Source organism: Myxocyprinus asiaticus, chromosome 27, assembly GCF_019703515.2.
Source record: "Myxocyprinus asiaticus isolate MX2 ecotype Aquarium Trade chromosome 27, UBuf_Myxa_2, whole genome shotgun sequence".
NCBI classification, from domain to species: domain Eukaryota; kingdom Metazoa; phylum Chordata; class Actinopteri; order Cypriniformes; family Catostomidae; genus Myxocyprinus; species Myxocyprinus asiaticus.
The window spans coordinates 7,215,198-7,236,281 of NC_059370.1; the positions used below are offsets into that span (position 1 = coordinate 7,215,198).

Consider the following 21,084-nt stretch of genomic DNA (forward strand, 5'->3'; position numbering starts at 1 on the left):
AGTGGCATAAAGTCACCCAACAGCAATATGGAAAACTGGTTGAGAGCATGCCAAAATGCATGAAAGCTGTGATTGAAAATCAGGGTTATTCCACCAAATATTGATTTCTAAACTCTTCCTAAGTTAAAACATTAGTATTGTGTTGTTTAAAAATGAATATGAACTTTTCTTTGCATTATTCGAGGTCTGAAAACACGTCATCTTTTTTGTCATTTTCTGCAAATAAATTCTCTAAATGACAATATTTTTATTTGGAATTTGGGAGAAATTATGTCAGTACTTTATAGAATAAAACAAAAATGTTCATGTTACTCAAACACATACTTATAAATAGTAAATCCAGAGAAACTGATAATTTTGCAGCAGTCTCTTAATTTTTTCCAGAGCTGTAAATGTACACAGTATATGTACATACATCCATACATATATATTTAAATTGCAAAGTACCTTGTAAAGTATTAAAAGTATAATTTGTTTTTCTATTAATTTCGAGGTGAAATATGACCAGGATAATTAACTGTGAGATTTAACCGTAAGGAGCAAATAATTGCCTGTCTTTGATATAAAAACAAATTAATATATCTTAATGGGGGATAATTATAATCAGGCTTATCATATGAAGACAATAGTTAATTTAATTCATTTTCTCACTGATTATGGACAACACTGTCAGAGAAAATCAAACTAAACCAGTTTGGAGAATCAAGCCATTTAGGAAAAAGCCTTCTCTTTTAATATGTGATTATTATAACAAGCGAAGGCTGAAATATTAATTCAGATGTAGATGAGTCTTAAAGAGAACAGAGTGAACACCCTGTGCTCTTGCTAAATACACAGTACATCTCTGTTCCACCTTCATCAGCATCACAATCATCCTCCTCCTCTCTCTCAAGTGAGAGATTCAAAGTCAGACATTGACAGAATTTACATTTGAACTGACTCATGTCATTCAACCAATGAGCTTCAGAATCCATCCCTCCCCTCCCACAGTGAGCCAGAGTCCCCGGCGGCCCAGTCCGCTTATGTTTTTGCACATTCGCCCATGAGTCCATCCCCTTTGGTCCGTTTCCACCGTCATCCATGCCTCCTTCCTTGGGGCTGTTCCCTCTCAAGCGAGGAACACCACAAAGATGATGAAGAAGACGATGAGAACGAGGAATATCTTGATCATGAGCCAGCGGTTGGAGGAGACAGACTGGAAGTATTTGAGGATCTCAGTGTGGGCCATTTCCACATTCAGCTGGGTGTCCTCAACATTGGCATCGATCCTGGTGGTCAACAAGACACAAACAATAAATAACTTACAGGCACTCAGTAATTTACTGTTTACAGTATTACACCCAGAGGCTTGGATGCAGCATCACATGAGAGCAAAAAATACTGATGCCTTTGTAGAAATATGCTAATTGCAGTCAGTCATGGCGTCCCATGACAGGGTTCCCACTCTTTTCAAGGCACAGTTTTCTAGGACATTTCCAGGACATTTTATGCAAGTGATGTTCAATACAAGTTAAGCTAAATTGACAGCATTTGTGGCATGATGTTGATTATCACAAAAATGTATTTTGTCTTGTCCCTCCTTTTCTTAAAAAAAAAAAAATAAATAAAATCTTAGTTCCAGTGAGGCACTTACAATGGAAGTGAATGGGGTAAATTTTTTATGTTAAAATACTCACTGTTTCAAAAGTATAGCCACAAGACACATAAACAATATGCATGTAAACATGATTTTAGTGTGATAAAATCACTTACTAACCTTTTCTGTGTAAAGTTATAGCCAATTTTACAACTTCGTTACCATGACAATGTAATGCCCCTAAAAAACCCTAAAACGACTGTAAAATTACAATTTAAACAGCTTTACAGCTCAAATATTACACGAGTTTTAACAGAAGAATTCATGTTAATTAATTTTATAAAATTATAAATGTCACATTTCTGTCTTTAAACCCCCTAAAAATTGATCCCATTCATTTCCACTGTAAGTGCCTCACTGTAACCAAGATTTTGCTTTTTTAAAGACAATGAGGGACGAGTCTAAATTCATTTTTGTGGTAATCAACATTATGCCACAAATGCTGTCGATTGAGCTTAATTTGTATTGAACCTGGAATATTCCTTAAAGCAAAAACACAGGAGAGGTCATTAAAATTGTGGTTATTGGAGGTTTTTTTTGTTGTTGTTTTTTTTGTATGCAACAGTTTAATTAAATTTCATGAAAGAAATGGTGAAATGAATTTGTTAAAACTTTAATCAAATACAATTTTTATTATTTTAAGTAATACCATTTTTCAACATAACATTGCATTATTCATTATCAAATGCAAAATGCTCAGAGCACAATCCAAAACAACAGTGCTGCACAACAGAACATCACAGATGTGAAATACTGCTTTAATACATTATTATTATTATTACTAATTTACTATTATTATTTAAATTGCATTAAATATGATCTTTTTCCCATTTCACAAAACTATTTAAATTGAGCTTTTATTTTGGCGTCCCTTTTTTTTTTTTTTATACAGTAGTTTCTCACCTCTGGATAAGTAGTTTGCTACTTGTCCCAGTGTGATTATTAAACCCCATTAAAATAAATATATAGTCTGTATGTGCTGCATGCTTCAGAGAGTTCTGCTCACTGTCATCTACTACTACACACACACACACACACCCTGAGCGTGCATGATGCTCATGATAAGGTGTTTTCAGCATACGAGCGGCTGGCTTCACACATTCATTTTGAAGCATGTAGCATATGTAAATTTTATAATTAAATTGCAGCCTTTTGCGGTTTAATCATCACACTTAGACATATCGAGATTTTAATGAGATTAATTGTGCATTCAAACATTCATTTTTGTCCCAAATATGTCAAATTCCACATATTATAGCTATTGCAATTTTTATGACTGGATACAGTGATTTTATAAGTGTTTTCCACATCGTGGAAATCATACGGCCCTACATGTAGTAACGGCAGTATAAGCAGACTCTGATCATTGAATTATTCACTATTAATAGTGAATCACATCTTACATTTTAATCTGTTCATCATACAAAGTGATCATACGCCTTCAGAAGACCTGGAATATGACGCACGAGTCACACGGACAAATTTTATGACACTTTTGGGTGCTTTTTAAGCTTTATAGAGAGTCATCATCAACTACCATTGCACAAAAATCAGCGTTTGTGACATTATTTAAAATATATCATTTTGAGCTCTGCAGAGTTTAGTACCGCCTTTTTTATTCATTCAAAATTCATTTTATTACCACGGCACAGGCAAATACTGTAGAAGTGATATATTAACCATTAAAAAATGGATAGTTCCAGTCCTGAATGCTGACTGGTCAATGCAGCATGATGTAAACACATGAAACATGATGTTTGCTTAGCCAGTGTCATCGCTAAAATTCACGGGGTCCAGCACGAAATTTAAACGGGTGGGCACCCCTCTTCCATGGGCCAAATTAGTAGATCATACCAGTGGTCCTAAACCAGGAAGCCGGAGTCGCAGCAAACTTCCAAAGGGGTCTCAAGATTACTTAAAATTAGCAATGCACCAATCAGGAAATTTCAGGCCAATACCGATCACAGATTTTTTGAACACTGAGATCGGCTGATACAAATACGATCTTTTTAAAGTGCCCTTTGCTAAACCTTTACAAGTTATATGCTGCAGTTATGTTTATGCCCCACACTGTAAAATGACATTCAATTTACATTAATTGTAAAATGCTAACATTTATTTAAATAGAAAACATTTATGAATAGTTCTGCTGTCACTATCAAATATCATTGTGTCATACTGGCAACCACTGAACACCATGAGAGCATCACACACAGCACAGATACGTTCAAAAGTAAGAAAGATATAACCATTACAAGCTCCAAAATGTTTAATGAGAAATCATTAATATTATAATTTGTTATAGGGGGATTAAAACGTCTTTGGTGTTTTGTTTTAACACAAATCACTAATTATTAAACAACTGCGTTAAAAAGCGATGCCGTTATTGAAGGTTAAACTGTTATTAGTGCTACTGTGACAAACACATCTCTTATTTAAATAGGAGTTCTCACAAAATAGCGCTGGGCTGAGTGACTGATTTGAGATTGAGAGCACCTGAAGTGGAGAGCGCGATGTTGGAAAGTGAAACTAAAAGCAAGCATAATCAATACACATTCTGACTGTCGTGATTCATGTTATATCACGTACACAGATTTGTAGTCGCATTTTATTCCAATTTTATATTTTATTTATTGCAGACTACTGTCTGTGGGTGAGAATTGTTTTGTTTTTCATGAGTGGTTTGTAAAGCATGTCTCGAAGTACGGCATGTGAACTCCATGTGCTGTACTGTACAGTCTGTGTTTTTTTTAGAATGTACACTCTCGTGGTATACGTGTTTGTCTCTGGTTTGCTTGTGTGTGTCGTTGTCTGACCTCTGAACGGTCTCTTCCTGCTCTTTGACCATGTGTGCCAGCTGCTGAAAGATGGAGCCCAACTCCACGATGGTGCTCTCGATGTTCTGCATGGTGTCCGCTCGGCTCTGGATGTATGAGTCCTACACACACACACACACACACAACAGAGGAGCACTGGAGAATGAAATCTGACATGTTCCTTCATCATAAACACCAATCCTGGCGTGACAAAGAAAGTCACTTAGATGTTTAAAAACCCTCAGGTACCATAGCAGTGAGCAGGTAGAGCGGTGTCCCATCGCAAAATCCTACAAAGTGTTCAAAGGGCTTATTGTTTTATTCACCTTTTACAGTAATGATTTATTTGGGGATTTTGATTTCCTGTTTTAGTGGTGTGGGCATAACCATTAGAAAAGCGTACATATAATGAAGTGCTCATTTTAGCTATATAAAAAAATCTTTACCCTTATATTGTGCAAATGTTTTAATTTCATCCGGCCTATTTCTTGTATCTTTTGATTTCCATTTTTAACTTTTGTTATTAATTATTTAGTAGTTTACCAACGAATGATGAGTTGAGGGTTAATTTTGTGAAATTGTTTGATCCAATTAGAGGCGGAAAAAAAGGGTACATATGCCAGACGCCACAAGAGGGGGGAGGCAAAATGGACAGATAGTGTTCAGAGCACATGGAAACAAGGTTGTTAGTGTTGCTTGATTGCAAATAACTCACAAAATAATTGATAAGGGAAGGTGGTGCTGGTTTGAGTAACCCCTATATTCAAATAATTATTTAAAAATAAAAATTGCTTTTATTATGCCCTTAAAACTGTTTTTATTCACACATTTTGCACCTCTGACAATAAACAACAACTCTATCCCTATCACAGTAAGCGACACAAAAAATGTGCAATCTTTCAGAGACTGGTACCTGTTCGTCGATGAGCTGCAGCTGCAGAGGGTTTGCTCTCGAGTCCATGTCGATGGCCACATCTCCTCCCAGACTCCTGGACTCATCCTGCATCAGAACTGAACTGTCTGTGTGGAGCAAGAAATTAAATACTGAGTTGTGTTTCAAAATAATGCATCAAGTGTGCTCTCAAGTGACTATATATTTTTTAAAAACCTGAGCAAAGATTTTTTTCCTAAATAAAAACATGAAGTTGTATAATAACAATAAACAATAAAAAAACAAGAAGTTGTTAATAATAATAACAGGGTTCATAAAGGCATCACTGAATGTAAATCCAGGACTTTCAAGTTCTTTTTTCCAGCACCGATTTTTCATTTAAGGACTTCATACAAGTAAGAAAACTCTAAGCTTTCATATAATTCCAGTGTCCAACTTGTATTATGAGTGATGTGAACAATATTTACTAGTCAGAAACTAATAATTAATTAACTAAAATAATTCAGAAGTAATTCCAACATTGCATAAACAGACTATTAAAGAAACAGTTCACCCAAAAATGAAAATCCTCTCATCATTTAATTGGTGTATGGCATAATGTTTAAGACTTTCTTTCTTCTGAAGAACACAAATGAAGATTTTTAGAAAAATATCTCAGCTCTGATGGTCCTCACAATGCAACTGAATGGTGGCCAGAACTTTGAAGCTCCAAAAAGCACATAAAGGCAGCATAAAAGTAATCAATAAGACTCCAATGGTTAAATCTATATCTTCAGTATCAATATGATAGATGTGGGTGAAAAACAGATCAATATTTCAGTCCATTTTTACTATAAATTTCCCTCCCTGCCCAGTAGGTAGCGATGTGCACAAAGAATGCAAATCACCAAAAACAAAAGAAGAAAGTGGAAAAGTGGAGATTTATAGTAAAAATGAACTTAAATATTGATCTGTTTCTCATCCACACCTATCATATTGCTTCTGAAGGCATGGATTATACCACTGGAATCATGTGGATAACGTCTATGCTGCCTTTATGTGATTTTTGTAGTTTCAAAGTTCTGGTCACCATTCACTTGCCATGTATGGACCTACAGAGCTGAAATATTCTTCTGAAAATCTTCATTTGTGTTCTGCAGAAGAAAGAAAGTCATACACATCTGGGATGACATGTAGGTGAGTAAATGATAAGAGAATTTTCATTTTTGGGTGAACAATCCATTTAACAAACGTATAAAAATGTAACCAGTTAGGAAAAGTAACACGATATATAATGTCAAAATGTCTATGACTAAATGTATTTAAATGTCTATAAATGTATGACTAAATGTCTATTTTATTTTATAATTTGTTTATCGTTATAATCACATTTTAGATTTTGTGTATAATGTATACATTTCACACTCAATCAATTATTAAGATGTCAAAAAATTGCATATATATTAATGATATGAGTGGTAACTGTTTGAAATCCTTTGTGTAATTTACCAGTATTTCACTGTGTTTATATTCATTTGTATAACAAGTGCTAAAATGGTACTGTCCCTTTAAGAAAACACCGTTCAGTGAGCGTCTGATGTTTCGATTGAGCATGCATTAATGAGAGGAGTTGCGCTGTTTCTTTACTGCATCTGTGCTGTATTTTTTACTTTTTGATCAACAACTATTTAAAGAACAGAAAGAATATTAAAAGAGACATTACACAATGGGAAAAAAAAAAAAAAAAAAAAAGAGTGCCTGGATCTCATCTTTGATGGACACATTACAGAGAAGGTGTGTTATGTGACAACACAAAGTGAAAGGATCTCGGCGCTAAACTTCTTCGCCACTACAATGGAAATGGGCCGTTTTAATTTCAAGCACTTCTAAGCATTTATCAACAAAACAAGCCTATTTTCCTGGTATTCCAGTACTTTAATTCCTAAAAGCAAAATCCACTTGAAGTACTTTGTGCAAACCCTGCAATAAAAGTGTATGTAACTGTAAATATGGCATAATAATTAGAAGTGAAGACTGAGTATGCAAAAATGATTTATGTGTAAAACCATTTGAAATCTGAATATTGAGAACATATCGAAGATCCGTCTACACTAATATTAATTAAACTTAAGGTGTTACAACTTTTTGAATACCTAGCTGAAACTAAAAACCAAAAGCAGGAACCAAAGAAAATGTGAATCATTGTGAATAAAGATTACACTTCTGTTATTATAATGACAGAAGTTTCATTTTTGGAAGCACTGTCACTGGAATGGAACTGCAGCAGATGAAAGGGAAAGTAACAGTACTGAAGTGCTGACGTACTGAAGTTATTGGCGAGCAGAGGTGAAGCTGAGACAGGAGCCTGAGAGAACTGCTCTCTTCTGCTGCGCTGCTGCTTCAGGTTCTGAACACAGACACAGTAACACACCAAGTGATATTCACTCATAACAACTTAACTCATCTCTCATTGTTTGACATATAGGCTCAGTCAATTAAACAAAAAGGATAAAGCAGTGACAGAGCTGGTCTGAAATTCAACAGAAACAGATGGTTTCACAGGACTGCAGCACACAATAAACACACTCTGTGTGTTTTAGCTTTAAGAAAGAGCTGATTAAATATTTAAAAGCTTGACAATTGCTCTAAATGGCATTGATGGTGTTATAAAATTACAACTTTGTTCATAAAGAACGAATTCTAAACTCACCTCTGTTCTCACTTCCAAAACAGACTTGAAATCATTAGACATCGATGCCAGTTTTGACTGCAACACAAACATTCACAGATATGACTACTGACATCCTGTTTTATATTGCAAAGGGAAAATGAAAGGTGTTGCGGTCAGTTCAGTCCTCCTGCATCAATCAAAATGAGATGAAACACCTTGACTGTCTACAGCAGGAGCAACTGAAGATAACTTCCTGGACAGTCTCAAACATCTTAGCAATGCAGGAATATCAGATTTGAGATTGTACCTGCAGGGAGACGACGATTGTGTTGGAATGTGTCTGGATGTGGCGACCATTTTGCCCACTGCGGGATCGCACAAGGTCTTGCAGCTGTGCTATCTGCTTATTCAGACTGTTGATGTCCTGATGAAAGAGACAGACGGCATATCAGATCTCTGTGAGAGGGTTGGTCTTGCACAATATGGAAGCTGTCTAAATGATTCTGGTTGGACCGACTGTAAACACTCCTCAAATTCAATCAGATGGATGAATTATATTATATTATTGTTGTTCTTTTCTTACCCAAACAAAATAATACATTTAGATTAATAAAAAAATATTTGTATTAATAATACTTTTAGAGTTTTGGTAGAAACAGTTGGAATGAAGGGATTAAACAGATTCATTTAATATTTAATTGCACACTAAAAGTCCATCCAGAAAACCTGATTTTGGGTAAACTCCCCTTGCCTTTAAGAAATAAAACAGAACAATATTGATTTAGAGTAATTAAAATAGCAGCTTTAAAACAGATTACTAAAAAAGACTGAGAGAAACTATTCTGGAAATATATCAAAGGGAGAAAGTAACATTTAAAATTAGAAAACAAAGTCTGGAATGTGAACGTAGATAGCAATTGCTTAAAAAAAATGTATACTATAACACGGATAGAAAATTATTCTTTTCTTGATTTTTGAAATTTATCTAAATAAAGATGAGGTGGTGATGCAAATGTCACTTGATATTTATTTGAGGATGTGATGTCTAACTTTATTTTTAAATCAAATATAACTTGTAAATGAATTAATTGTATGCATTACAGTAATATATGGAATGTTAAAAAAAATGACAGCTTTTTTTTTTTTTAAGTACACCTACAAGGCTACAGAGACCTGCTTAATGATGTATGTTAACTCCTCAATCTCCACTGCTTTATCATCAAACAAAGACTTCCTTTTGGCCACTGGGGAGAGAATAGCAGAGATTATTATATTGAACAGGTAGTGCTGGGCAGATTACTTCTGAAATGTAATTTTGTACTGATTACAAATTAAATGAGTAATTTCAGGTTTGCTGTAGAGTTTTTAAAATCAAATTTAAGACTTTAAGAACTTTTTCAAGACCTGAACAAATAAAATGAATACCGTATCTCCATACCAACACAATCTCAAAATAAATCATGCATACCTGCCAACACTCCCGATTTTACCGGGTTTCCACATCCACACTTTGCTCATTCGGGATCGTCACGTATTTAAATATGAAATGATGCATCCCATTTCTAATCAATACGGGATGCAATTTGTCTTGTAATGTAAGCCGTCACAGAAAAATCATTCCAGATCGTTAATTTAACATTGACACAAGTTGGAAATGTTTCATATGGTGTGAAAGGGGTCGTCTGAAAAGTCCACAAATTGTGCTAAAACTGTGAATTTGTTTATTAAAAAAAAAAAAAACGTTTCAATATAAATGTTCAATAAGATGTACAAAATTATACAGATCCAACAATGTATGAATACAGTCACAAAAAGTCATAAAGACAAGTACAGATGAAGAAAAAAATTTATAAATAAATATAAAACGTAAAAATACATATAAACCAACACAGATGTATACATAAAGAAGATAAATAATTGAATAAATAAAATTTATTATATTTATATAAGTCATGGGTCAGTAAAGTTCTCAGCATATAACAAAGGATATACACGTTTCATTGTTAATAACTCAAAAAGCATTTATTGCTAAAACTGTGAAGGCTGTGGTAAGAGACCATCTGAATACATGGTCAGTTTCTTGGTATTACTCATCTTCAGTGTAGTATTACTGACCGGTACCGCTGCTCCCTATACGCATATTAGGCAGTCTGCGAAGTGCACCTACTCCCTACAGGGGCACCAGAAACTCCAACGGCTGCCATTCCTCGCACATACGAACCACCCCCCAAAAAAAATTATTATCTCCCTATTTTTTACAATCTGATGTTGGCAGGTATGATCATGTATCACAGACTCTTACTTAAACAAGCAGGGGCACACATTCAACATGGCCTTAACATTGCTTATCAGTAAAACAGGGTAGGATATTTGCAAGTTTAAAATACTCAAGACATGTTTTCCGCATACATTTGAAGTCAGAACTTTACATACACTTAGGTTGAAGTCATTAAAACTCATTTTAACCACTCCACAGATTTCACATTAGCAAACTATAGTTTTGGCAAGTCGTTTAGGACATCTACTTTGTGCATGACATGAGTAATTTTTCCAACAATTGTTTACAGACAAATTGTTTCACTTTTAATTGACTATATCACAATTCCAGTGGGTCAGAAGTTTACATACACTAAGTTAACTGTGCCTTTAAGCAGCTTGGAAAATTCCAGAAAATGATGTCAAGCCTTTAGGCAATAAGACAATTAGCTTCTGATAGGCTAATTGCTGTCAATTAGAGGTGTACCTGTGGATGTATTTTAAGGCCTACCTTCAAACTCAATGCCTCTTTGCTTGACATCATGGGAAAATCAAAATAAATCAGCCAAGACCTCAGAAAGAAAGATTGTGGACCTACACAAGTCTGGTTCATCCTTGGGAGCAATTTCCAAATGCCTGAAGTTACCACGTTCATCTGTACAAAATAATAGTATGCAAGTATAACACCATGGGACCATTCAGGAAGGAGACACATTCTGTCTCCTAGAGATGAACGTAATTTGGTGTGAAAAGTGCAAATCAATCCCAGAACAACAGCAAAGGACCTTGTGATGCTGGAGGAAACAGGTAGACAAGTATCTATATCCACAGTAAAATGAGTCCTATATCGACATAACCTGAAAGTCTGCTCAGCAAGGAAGAAGCCACTGCTCCAAAACCACCATAAAAACCCAGACTACAGTTTGCAAGTGCACATGGGGACAAAGATCTTACTTTTTGGAGAAATGTCCTCTGGTCTGATGAAACAAAAATTGTACTGTTTGGCCATAATGACCATCATTATGTTTGGAGGAAAAAGGGTGAGGCTCGCAAGCCGAAGAACACCATCCCAACTGTGAAGCATGGGGGTGGCAGCATCATGTTGTGGGGGTGCTTTGCTGCAGGAGGGACTGGTGCACTTCACAAAATAGATGGCATCATGAGAAAGAAATATAATGTGGATATATTGAAGCAACATATCAAGACGTCAGCCAAGAAGTTAAAGCTCAGTTGCAAATGGGTCTTCCAAATGGACAATGACCCCAGTGTTTCCCATTAATTGACTAGACTCTGGTGGCCCGCCACAGTCTATTTTGCCCTGCCACGGTCTCATAATGAACTTAAAACATTTTTACACTTCTCATCTAAAATATTTTTGCACATCTCAGTCTCATAATGACATAAAATAAAATGTTGTGTTTTGCACACTCTCTCACACGCCAGTCAGCTCCAGTCAGTTCAGACAGCTCCTCAACCCCTGCTGTAAACTCACGTGCTCACACACACTCACAGATATATGCACTGGAGTATTCCTGGATCCGTCTAACATTATTTGGTTGAGCAGGATGACAAATCTTTGAGGTAAGTAACGTTAACTAACATTAAATGTATCCACTGCATTTATACACTACTCCACACACAATTTGGCCAAATTCCTGCATGTCAATCTCTCCACAAACGCGCGAAGCTCTGCTGTGTTCGGCATCAAACAGTTGCTTGACAGTAGCAGCAAATGACAGCTGAGTGGAAACAATGCCCAAACGAAGTGCAAATTTACAGAAGATTTGCACAAAAAATTCCCATGCTTTCATCCAGGTCGAGATGCGTGGAAAGCAGAATGTATGACATGTAAAGCTGGCACTTATGTGTCAGTTGCTAATAAAGGTGCAAGTGATTTTAGAAGCACACATTAGCTCTGCGAAGCATAAAGGGTCAGCAAAAGGTGAAAGTTCATCAGTTAAATTATGGGACTACTTTTTGCGACCAGGTAAAATTGTTATCACATTTCTTCATTTTCCATGGCCATTCAAAATAATACTAATAGTAAATAAAGGTACACTCATGGTATCAAATATTTTATTTTAGTAAATGGACATTCAAAGAATGTTGGAAATTTTTATTTATTTATATATATTTATGTTATGCTAATAGTGTCTTTTTCACTGTATTAAAGTTTGCATTCAAAGTAACACTGTTTTGAACCCTATTATTCCACCAACCCCCGGGCGTAAAAAAAAAAAAAAGGTGTCCTCTTTTTGGAAAACCAGAATATGGTCACCCTAATCATGATGATTAACGTAAATTAACGTTAGGGTTACTAAGTTAATTGCCGTAACGTTACACTGCTTACGGCTTCACTAGCTAGCTATCCTTAGCAGTCTGAGGTAACTTTAAAAGATAAAAAGACATCCCTAGTTTGTACCCTGTGAGAGATTAGTTAGCACCACAGACTCTAGCTCTGAAAATTGTGGGTCGGGTAGTGTCAATCCAGCTAATTTTAGCCAATCGCTTTTGGCGAGGCAGGCCTTGGCTCTGTTTGTGAACAGCTGTCAATTAACCCTGGCTGGGGGTGAAGAGCATCATGTATATGGGGAAGAATTGGGGGCGCTGTTTCTCACAATTTGATTTATTTCAAAGTTGCCTACTGCAGCTTTAGGAGCACAAAATTGTTTACAAGAGCACAACACTAGCCTCTTAATTTTACTCTGAAAGTGCACCAGATGGTATTTAACTTTAAAATGCAAAAAAATTTTCCTGTGGGAAACACTGGACCCCAAGCATACCTCCAAAGTTGTGGCAAAATGGCTTAAGGACAACAAAGTCAAGGTATTGGGAGTGGCCATCACAAAACCCTGACCTCAATCCGATAGAAAATTTGAAAAAAATGTGTGTGAGCAAGGAGGCCTACAAACCTGACTCAGTTACACCAGTTCTGTCTGGAGGAATGGGCCAAAATTCCAGCAACTTACTGTGAGAAGCTTGTGGAAGGCTACCCAAAACGTTTGACCCAAGTTAAACAATTTAAAGTCAATGCTACCAAATACTAACAAAGTGTATGTAAACTTCTGACCCACTAGGAATGTGATGAAAGATAAAAGCTGAAATAAATCATTCTCTTTTAAATAATTCTCTCTCTATTATTCTGACATTTCACATTCTTAAAATAAAGTAGTGATCCTAACAATGTTTTCTACGATTAAATGCCAGGAATTGTGAAAAACAGAGTTTAAAGGTATTTGGCATTTATGGTGTATGTACACTTCTGACTTCAACTGTATATATTACATTAAAATTGGTTTATGTACAGTACCATTATATAAATAAATACAAATTAGAGGTCGACCAATATAGGATTTTGCTGATACGATAATGAGTTGAAAGGCAATTAATCTGCCAATAGTTTAAAATTGGTAGCCTATATTAAATGTTCTTAGTCTTTCCTTCCTGTGATGGGGAGGGCCAGACAGAGGCTACAAGATTTGATTCATAGCGCAGAACTTTTAACTTTAAAGGCACTTTAACTTATACATCAGAGACTCTTATTTTGAAATGTTTGATCTTCACTGGTTCCAGCTGCTCATTCAAACAATAAGGGATATAAAATGTGCACTCCTACAATAATCTACAACGTATTACAATATAAACAATTAAAAGTAAACATTGTCATATTTCATCAATGCAATATCATCATCAACAGTTGATCATTACTGATCCGCTCTTAAACTATATTGCAAATTTCCGATATAGCTTAATGATTGTGAACTGCTCTGCAACAGCTGAAAACACAAGCCCCCACGTGCTTGGAGAAAATATAACAATGCCACGTTTTCACTCTGAAGGATGCAGCACATGCATTTCTTTAATTAAATCGTATTCTTTTGAAGTCTGATAATCACAATAGGTAATATCATGATTCCTGTCTTTCTGCCTCCAAATTTAAGACCTCTTTAGTTGATAATTAAGACCTTTGTTGTATTAAGATATTTAAGACTTTTTATGGCATTAAATTTGGGAAAACCGAATTTAAGACATTTTAAGACTTTTTAAGGATCCACGGGAACCCTGAATTTTCTGATTGAAATAGAAAAGGCACTTAAAATTTTTGACATTTTTTTGGAATTCGGCATCCATGTGTGGTAACAGATCAGACCAGTTATATTTGTGAATCAAAAAACAAAAAAGTCTCAAATTTGCACACTAAAACTAACTTTACCGCACTAATGCAATCGGTTCAGCACAATGTGTGGATTAACGCCCCATCTTCAGTGTAATTACAGCCACCTGACTGAAGGCTCATATCCTGTCTGTGTATGCAATTCCACGACCATTAGGAAAACACTCAAAGACTTACCGAACATATATCAGCTGTAGGCTGATTAAAAATGAAACATTTAAAATACTTTAAATAAGGCTGAGAATTAGAGGGATCAATAAATTATGAACAATTTACTGCAATTGCCTGATTAATATGTAATCCATATAAAAGTAACTAATCTGATCACGAGTATTTTAAAAATGTCATTGAATCAAATTACAAATACTTGATTTTCATAATCTCATTACATAATCCAGATATTATCTGTTACTACACAGAACTGGGAACAAGACATTAAATATTCAATCTGAAACGCTTTCTCTTAAAACTGTCCTATTTTGCCCCTTCGTGACAGTTAAGATTAACTTTAATTTTGCTCGCAACAAACTGGAATCAACTAACCATGGACGACTATGGGAGCATTAGTACAGTAAGTTCAAGACATATTCTTCCACCACAACTAACAGCCTTTCAGTGCTACTGACATGTTACTTACAGATTGTGAGCTTTTCAAGCTTGGCAAAAGTGTTGCTCAAGTCTTTCCCAATTCTCCTGTTACAAAAGAACAAAACAAGATTTCAGGGGGTAAAGTTTCAAGGAAACGGGACATGGTGCAGAAGCATTGAAGTGAAAACACGGCACTGGGCAAAGACCGTCCAGAAAACATAAGTCTGAACACTTACTTGGCCATAAGAGTGAAGTCACTGCGCTGTTTAAGGGCATTAATGGCAGGTTTAGCATGAGTGCCATTCTGAAAAGAAGAGAACATATTTTATGGAATATATAAAGGTTTTTTTTGGACATTTTGTGGATTGTTTTATAATGCTTGTGGAATAATTTAAACATAAATATTAACATTTTCTCAAAAAATTTTTTGCTTTTGACCAAAAGCATAATTAGGGATGCACAATCTGTTGGCAGCCATAGCGGTATCAGCTGATAAAAGTGGATTTTTGAAGTTATGCTTTAGAAAATCATTCTGGATCTGAGTAAACACTTTTATTTATCTATGCCACATTTGCATTTTGTTTCTTTATCCTTTATGTATGTAAAGTCATGTCCATTTTCCCAATGAGTTTGAGACTTGTTTGCATTGAGGCTCTTGACTGGTTTGAATCGAGTGTAATCCACTGTATTTATAAAAGTGGCTCACTTGCAAAATTTATAAAGCAAATAGCAGCCAATAGAATATATATATATACACACACACACACACACACACACACACACACACATATATATATATATATATATATATACACACACACACACACATATATACATATATATATATATATATATATATATATATATATATATATATATATATATATATATATATATAGAGCACTGTGCAAAAGTTTTAAGCACTTAGAAAAATGTTGCAGAGTGAGGATTTCATCAAAAATAATGCCATAAATAGTTTTCATTTATCAATGAGTCATACAAAGTCCAGTAAACATAAAAAAGCTAAATCAATATTTGGTGTGACCACATTTGCCTTCAAAACACCACCAATTCTCTTAGGTACACATGGACACAGTTTTTCTTGGTTGTTGGCAGATAGGATGTTCCAAGCATCTTGGAGAATTTGCTGCAGTTCTTCTATCTATCTAGGCTGTCTAAATTGCTTCTTTCTCTTCATGTAATCTCAGACTAACTCAGTGTTTAGTGGGGGGCTCTGTGGGAACCATGCCATATGTTGCAGGGCTCCCTGTTCTTCTATTCTTTTTGCAAAAGGAATGTTTAGAAGTCTACAGCTTATATTTCCTATTGACACACTAAAACTGAAGATATAAATAACCATCTTAAGACAAATGTTTTTGTGAAACATCTTATGTGCCTAAAACTTTTGCACAGTACTGTATATATATAAGAAAGTTTTAGAAGTTTCCTTGTTTTCTGCCATTGAAGATGTTGAAAATAAAAGCAGTAATTCACTGTACATGTTTGACTGAATTTGAAGTTCTCTGGATGTGGCTTTTTAAGGTGAGCCTTTTGGTTTTGTAATCAGGCAAACAAAATATAGATTTTTATCCAGATTTAGTTTTATCTGCAAATACATCAGTTATCACCTCCAAATTTAATGAATTATCAGTATCGGCCAAAATTTCCATATTGGTGCATCCCTAAGCATAATATAATGGTATAGAACATTTTCATGTTAACAATAGAATTTTACCTTTAGCGTACTTGTAACGTAATGTAAAAATACCCCAGAATGCTGCAATTGACTAATCACCATCAAGTAATGATGGTTTTAACCTTGTGCAACCCCACACCCTCATGTGTGGACTGTGTGTTTTGTCTTCGCTATACGCTATGCATAATTTAATTTAAACCGACTGATCTCAGTTTAGGAAGCTCTGGCCTGTCATTAAAAGGGTTAAACTTTCAACACACGGAGTCATGTGACAAAACAACATGGCACTGATCAGTGTTTGGAGTTTGTCTTTGGGAGAAATGCCAACAAAATTAAATCTGATAAGAAACTTCAGTAAGTTTTTACATTGAAACCAGTTTGAATCATTCACTAAATAGGGTGCAAGGGAGCATCCTATAATTTTCCTATGCCGCCTAGTGCATTCACTCCTAACATCTGGTCAAAAGTTCAGTTTCAGGCTGCAGATGATGTTTGGATCACTCAACATGTTTGGCAGACATGGTACAATCTTAATCGGTACATAGATTCAGAATTTATAATGTTAAATTTTATTTTAACATATTTGGCAATGACTGGATGATGCTGGCCATTACTTTGAATCAGAATTAATTACATGTATGCTAATTATGCTTTGACAGTGCAAAGAGAGAACACCGAGATTTTGTTTCCAAAGTAGAAAAAACATTGTAACATAAAAGTCAAATCAAGTCAAATAATTTTTATAATTTTTTATTTGTGCTTTTCCCAATACACATTGTTCCAAAGCAGCTTTACAGAAGATCAGCTGTAATGTTTGTAACGTCTCAAAAACATGAATAACCAACACTCCTGGAAACAAACAATTTGATTAAAAAAATCAGACTTTCTACAGCTTGGTATTATTTCAAATTTCACAACTTAGTCCTGCTGTCCACATATGTGGACATAAATTTAGGAAAACTATTTGCTCTTCAAAAAAAAAAAAAAAAAAACGTTTATTAGTTGCTACTAGTTACAAATCAAAGAGGAAAATGCACACATCAATCAGGCTCGGGTCTCAGGATGTTAAAAATCAATGAGAAGAATCAACTAAATTCCCAGATATTGATACAGATCATATATTCATACCTGTAACTGTCTCCCCTGCAGTGACTTACAAGCCGACTGGAACTCAACCGTGCGATCTCGACACGTCATGACGCTGCAGAACTGTTTGTCGTCTACGTTATCAGGGAGGACTGACAGTGAGTCTGAAGTGATCCGGCCGGTGTGAAACTGTCCTTATGAGGCCAAAGCAAGCGCTTCAGACGTTACAGATGTTACTAAGAGCTTGGCAGAGCTGACTGTTCTTCAAGGACTCCGGACATCATCTGATGATCAAAAAATTATTCGATCAGTCACCTGACCTTTAAGCAAAGATAATAATTTCATCTGAAGCATAACTGTGTTTGCAAAGAAGAGGGAAGACACAGGATTTTAAAAAAAAGCAAAGGATGCAATGACTTACATTGCACAAAACATATTTGGACATTTAAAAGTGCACTCAGTACTTCTAATCCAATACACTTTTTCTCAAATTCTCAGACCGATCCACACAACACTACTCAAGCCAATCAGCAACAGGGGGTGGTTCTTGCACGTGCACAGGATGAGGGGTGGGGGCAGAGCGAGAGGAGAAGAGCGACGGCAAATCCGGGCTGTGAAGACAAACGGCCGACCCTGAATCGGGCTAATCAGCCGGGAGGGGGATAAAGACGAGCTGGAGGAGCCTAGGCCGTCCGCCGAAGAAGGGGAGGAGTGGTTCCGACTGCCAGGGGCTGGAGGACTCGCTGCCGTCCGCCGGGGGAGGAGCGAGCTGGCATCCGCCAGAGGGTGGAGGAGTGGTTGAGGACCAGGTGACAGTGCGTCCAGGAGCCGGTGAGCAAGTTTTTCTCTCTCCTCTCTCTCTCTGTCGCTCCGCCTTGCTCTTTCCCTCTCACCTTTCCCACGGAGCCCAGGGCTCCAGAAAGGTGGCGAAGTTCTGAAGACACATGGCCGGCCCTGAATCGGGCTAATCAGCCGGGAGGGGGATAAAGACGAGCTGGAGGCACCAGTTCGAGAGAGAGAGGCGCGTGGCCGCACTGCACGTTTGTTTTTGTTGGTTTTAAGTTTACCATTAAACTTTATGTTTACTGTTCAGCCGGTTCCCGCCTCCTCCTTGCCCGTCCTTTATATTGTTACACTATGTTTCACAGAACCCATATATGCTGTTGTTGTGATGTTAGATTTAGTTCAGGAGAGTTGTGAGTGTCTGGAGCTGGTGGGGGGGGGAGCTTCCAAAGGAGCACTGAAGGGAGGGGGGTGTTTGTTCTGGCAGTTGAGTCTGAATATCAACAGTGTTTCTCAGGAATCGCTGAGTGCACCTTTAAGTCACACTTTAAAGTGTCTGATGACATTTTAAAATATCAAACAAAGAAGCATCTGCCAACAAATAATGCTAGACATTTCCTGGGCTATTTTTGCTATTACTTGCTGGTCCCAGCATACATTTTTGTGGATGTTTGAAGTCAGTTCAAGTTCACACAGGTGTCGTTCATCACATTAACTATCAACATATTCTACTAACATCTGACAACCAAACAGACGTTTTGCTTGGAAAAAAATGTGCTTGTGCTATCTTTCTTTGACATCTTTGATATCTAGTAGTGCAATGACAAACAGATATTTTTAATTGTCTTAAGCATCCAAATTCTTATTAGAGTCATTTTTTGTTAGTATCTACACCAATAATAACAGTAACATTTGACTTTTAATGCACTTGATAGTAAAAGCAGATCTCAAAGTGCTTCAAGAGCTATATTGTTGGTTCAAAACTACATTTAAAGCAGAAACATCATCAGAAGGGAAGATTTTAGCCAGATCTCTGCAAAGACCTCTATGTGTGTATTGCCTTCATGTGGGTGTTATTAAATCCAGGCAAAATCTCAAAGACTCTCTCAGGGGTTTGAGATCATGTAAACAATCCTGCCTGGATATTATTCCCACATTCTGATATACCGATCCCACCATCCCAGCCTGCTCATCTTTAAGATATTAATAAGGAAAGCCCGTGTTTAGATCATTTCCAGGAATAAACTCATCATCTGTCAGCTGAGCAGAGGTGAACTGAACTCATGTTATCGGATTATAGGCCACCTAGAATATTCTGGCTCAACGGGCAGACGGGGAATAACAACACATATCACTGAAAACAACATAATTATTCGAGATGTGTGCTAAATGATTACTTATATGATTTAAATACTATTTTTATGTTTAAAGGTGTTTACAGGTTTATGTCTCTATAGTGACTGACATCGTCTTCAGTCCAACAATACGCAACTACGTGAGCGTAAACTGCCCCAAAACGCGACAATTACTCAATTCATTTAAAACATTATGACTCCGAATGGACCCAAATCATTAGTTCACAAATCACTCATCGTTTATACGCGCTTACTCACTGTTAGCGTGTCATTTCGTTGTTTTATCCGGTATTCCCGGCTCGCAGATGTTACGGAGGTCGGTGTTTCACTTCCACTCCTGATCACTTCCGGTTTGCACGACGTCACTGCCACGTCCACGAACGCGCATGCGCAGTGCAGCTCTCAGGATGATCAAGCTTGTGTTTTGGGCAGTTTATGACGAATAACAGCGAGTCTGACATTTGGCTTGGAAGTGGATTGTATCAGTCCGAAAACCTTTTATGAACAATGGTGATATTAAAGGTTTATAGGCATACAGCATGCGACAAAATCATTTTAGCAGCAAATTTAATGGTGACGTTTTTAAAGCACCAAAACACCAGCAGATGTCGCTAAAAGTATTCCTGCAACCTGCGATATGGCCCTTTTTGGAACACGGAAGTAAACGTTTGCAGGGTAAATTTGGACAGCGGTGAATGGGAGTGAATGGGAGATCACAGCTAATAATATTTTCACTTACACATTTGCTCCAAGAGCAAAAGAAAAAATTCACTATTCAATTTGAATGACTTTCCAGAAGAGGAAAAAAATAGAGAGCAGTGGATTAAGACAGTCAGATGGGAGAAGATGCCAAATTTACTGTCACTCTCTCAGGCAGCTGTAATTGAAACCCCGTCGCAGCTGTGGTAATTAATTTTTTTTAAACTAATTCCAGGGTAATATAACACAAAGCATAATGTTATAAACACTCAATATATATATATATATATATATATATATATATATATATATATATATATATATAAGATCATATAAAAAAGTTTGCTAGATTTACGCTGCTACATAAGGCGGAACAAGTCATCATAGTTTGATATGAGATTAATATAAACCCTTTTGACATTTAAAGGAATAGTTCCCCAGAAATGAAAATTC

At 36.2% G+C, this 21,084-nt stretch overlaps 1 protein-coding gene across 1 annotated transcript; it reads right to left on the reverse strand.

The window, feature by feature from the left end:
• Window positions 1-256: 256 nt before the first annotated feature.
• On the reverse strand, window positions 257-20,288 carry stx5a (syntaxin 5A). The gene is made up of 11 exons (XM_051658479.1): window positions 20,191-20,288; window positions 17,837-18,078; window positions 15,249-15,316; window positions 15,062-15,117; window positions 9,168-9,238; window positions 8,302-8,418; window positions 8,034-8,090; window positions 7,649-7,730; window positions 5,366-5,472; window positions 4,453-4,574; window positions 257-1,268 (listed from the first exon to the last, which is right to left on the reverse strand). Exons 2-11 carry the CDS (start codon window positions 17,903-17,905, stop codon window positions 1,109-1,111), a joined length of 909 nt encoding a protein of 302 aa, XP_051514439.1. The 5' UTR covers window positions 17,906-18,078; window positions 20,191-20,288; the 3' UTR covers window positions 257-1,108.
• Between the last annotated feature and the right edge of the window lie 796 nt (window positions 20,289-21,084).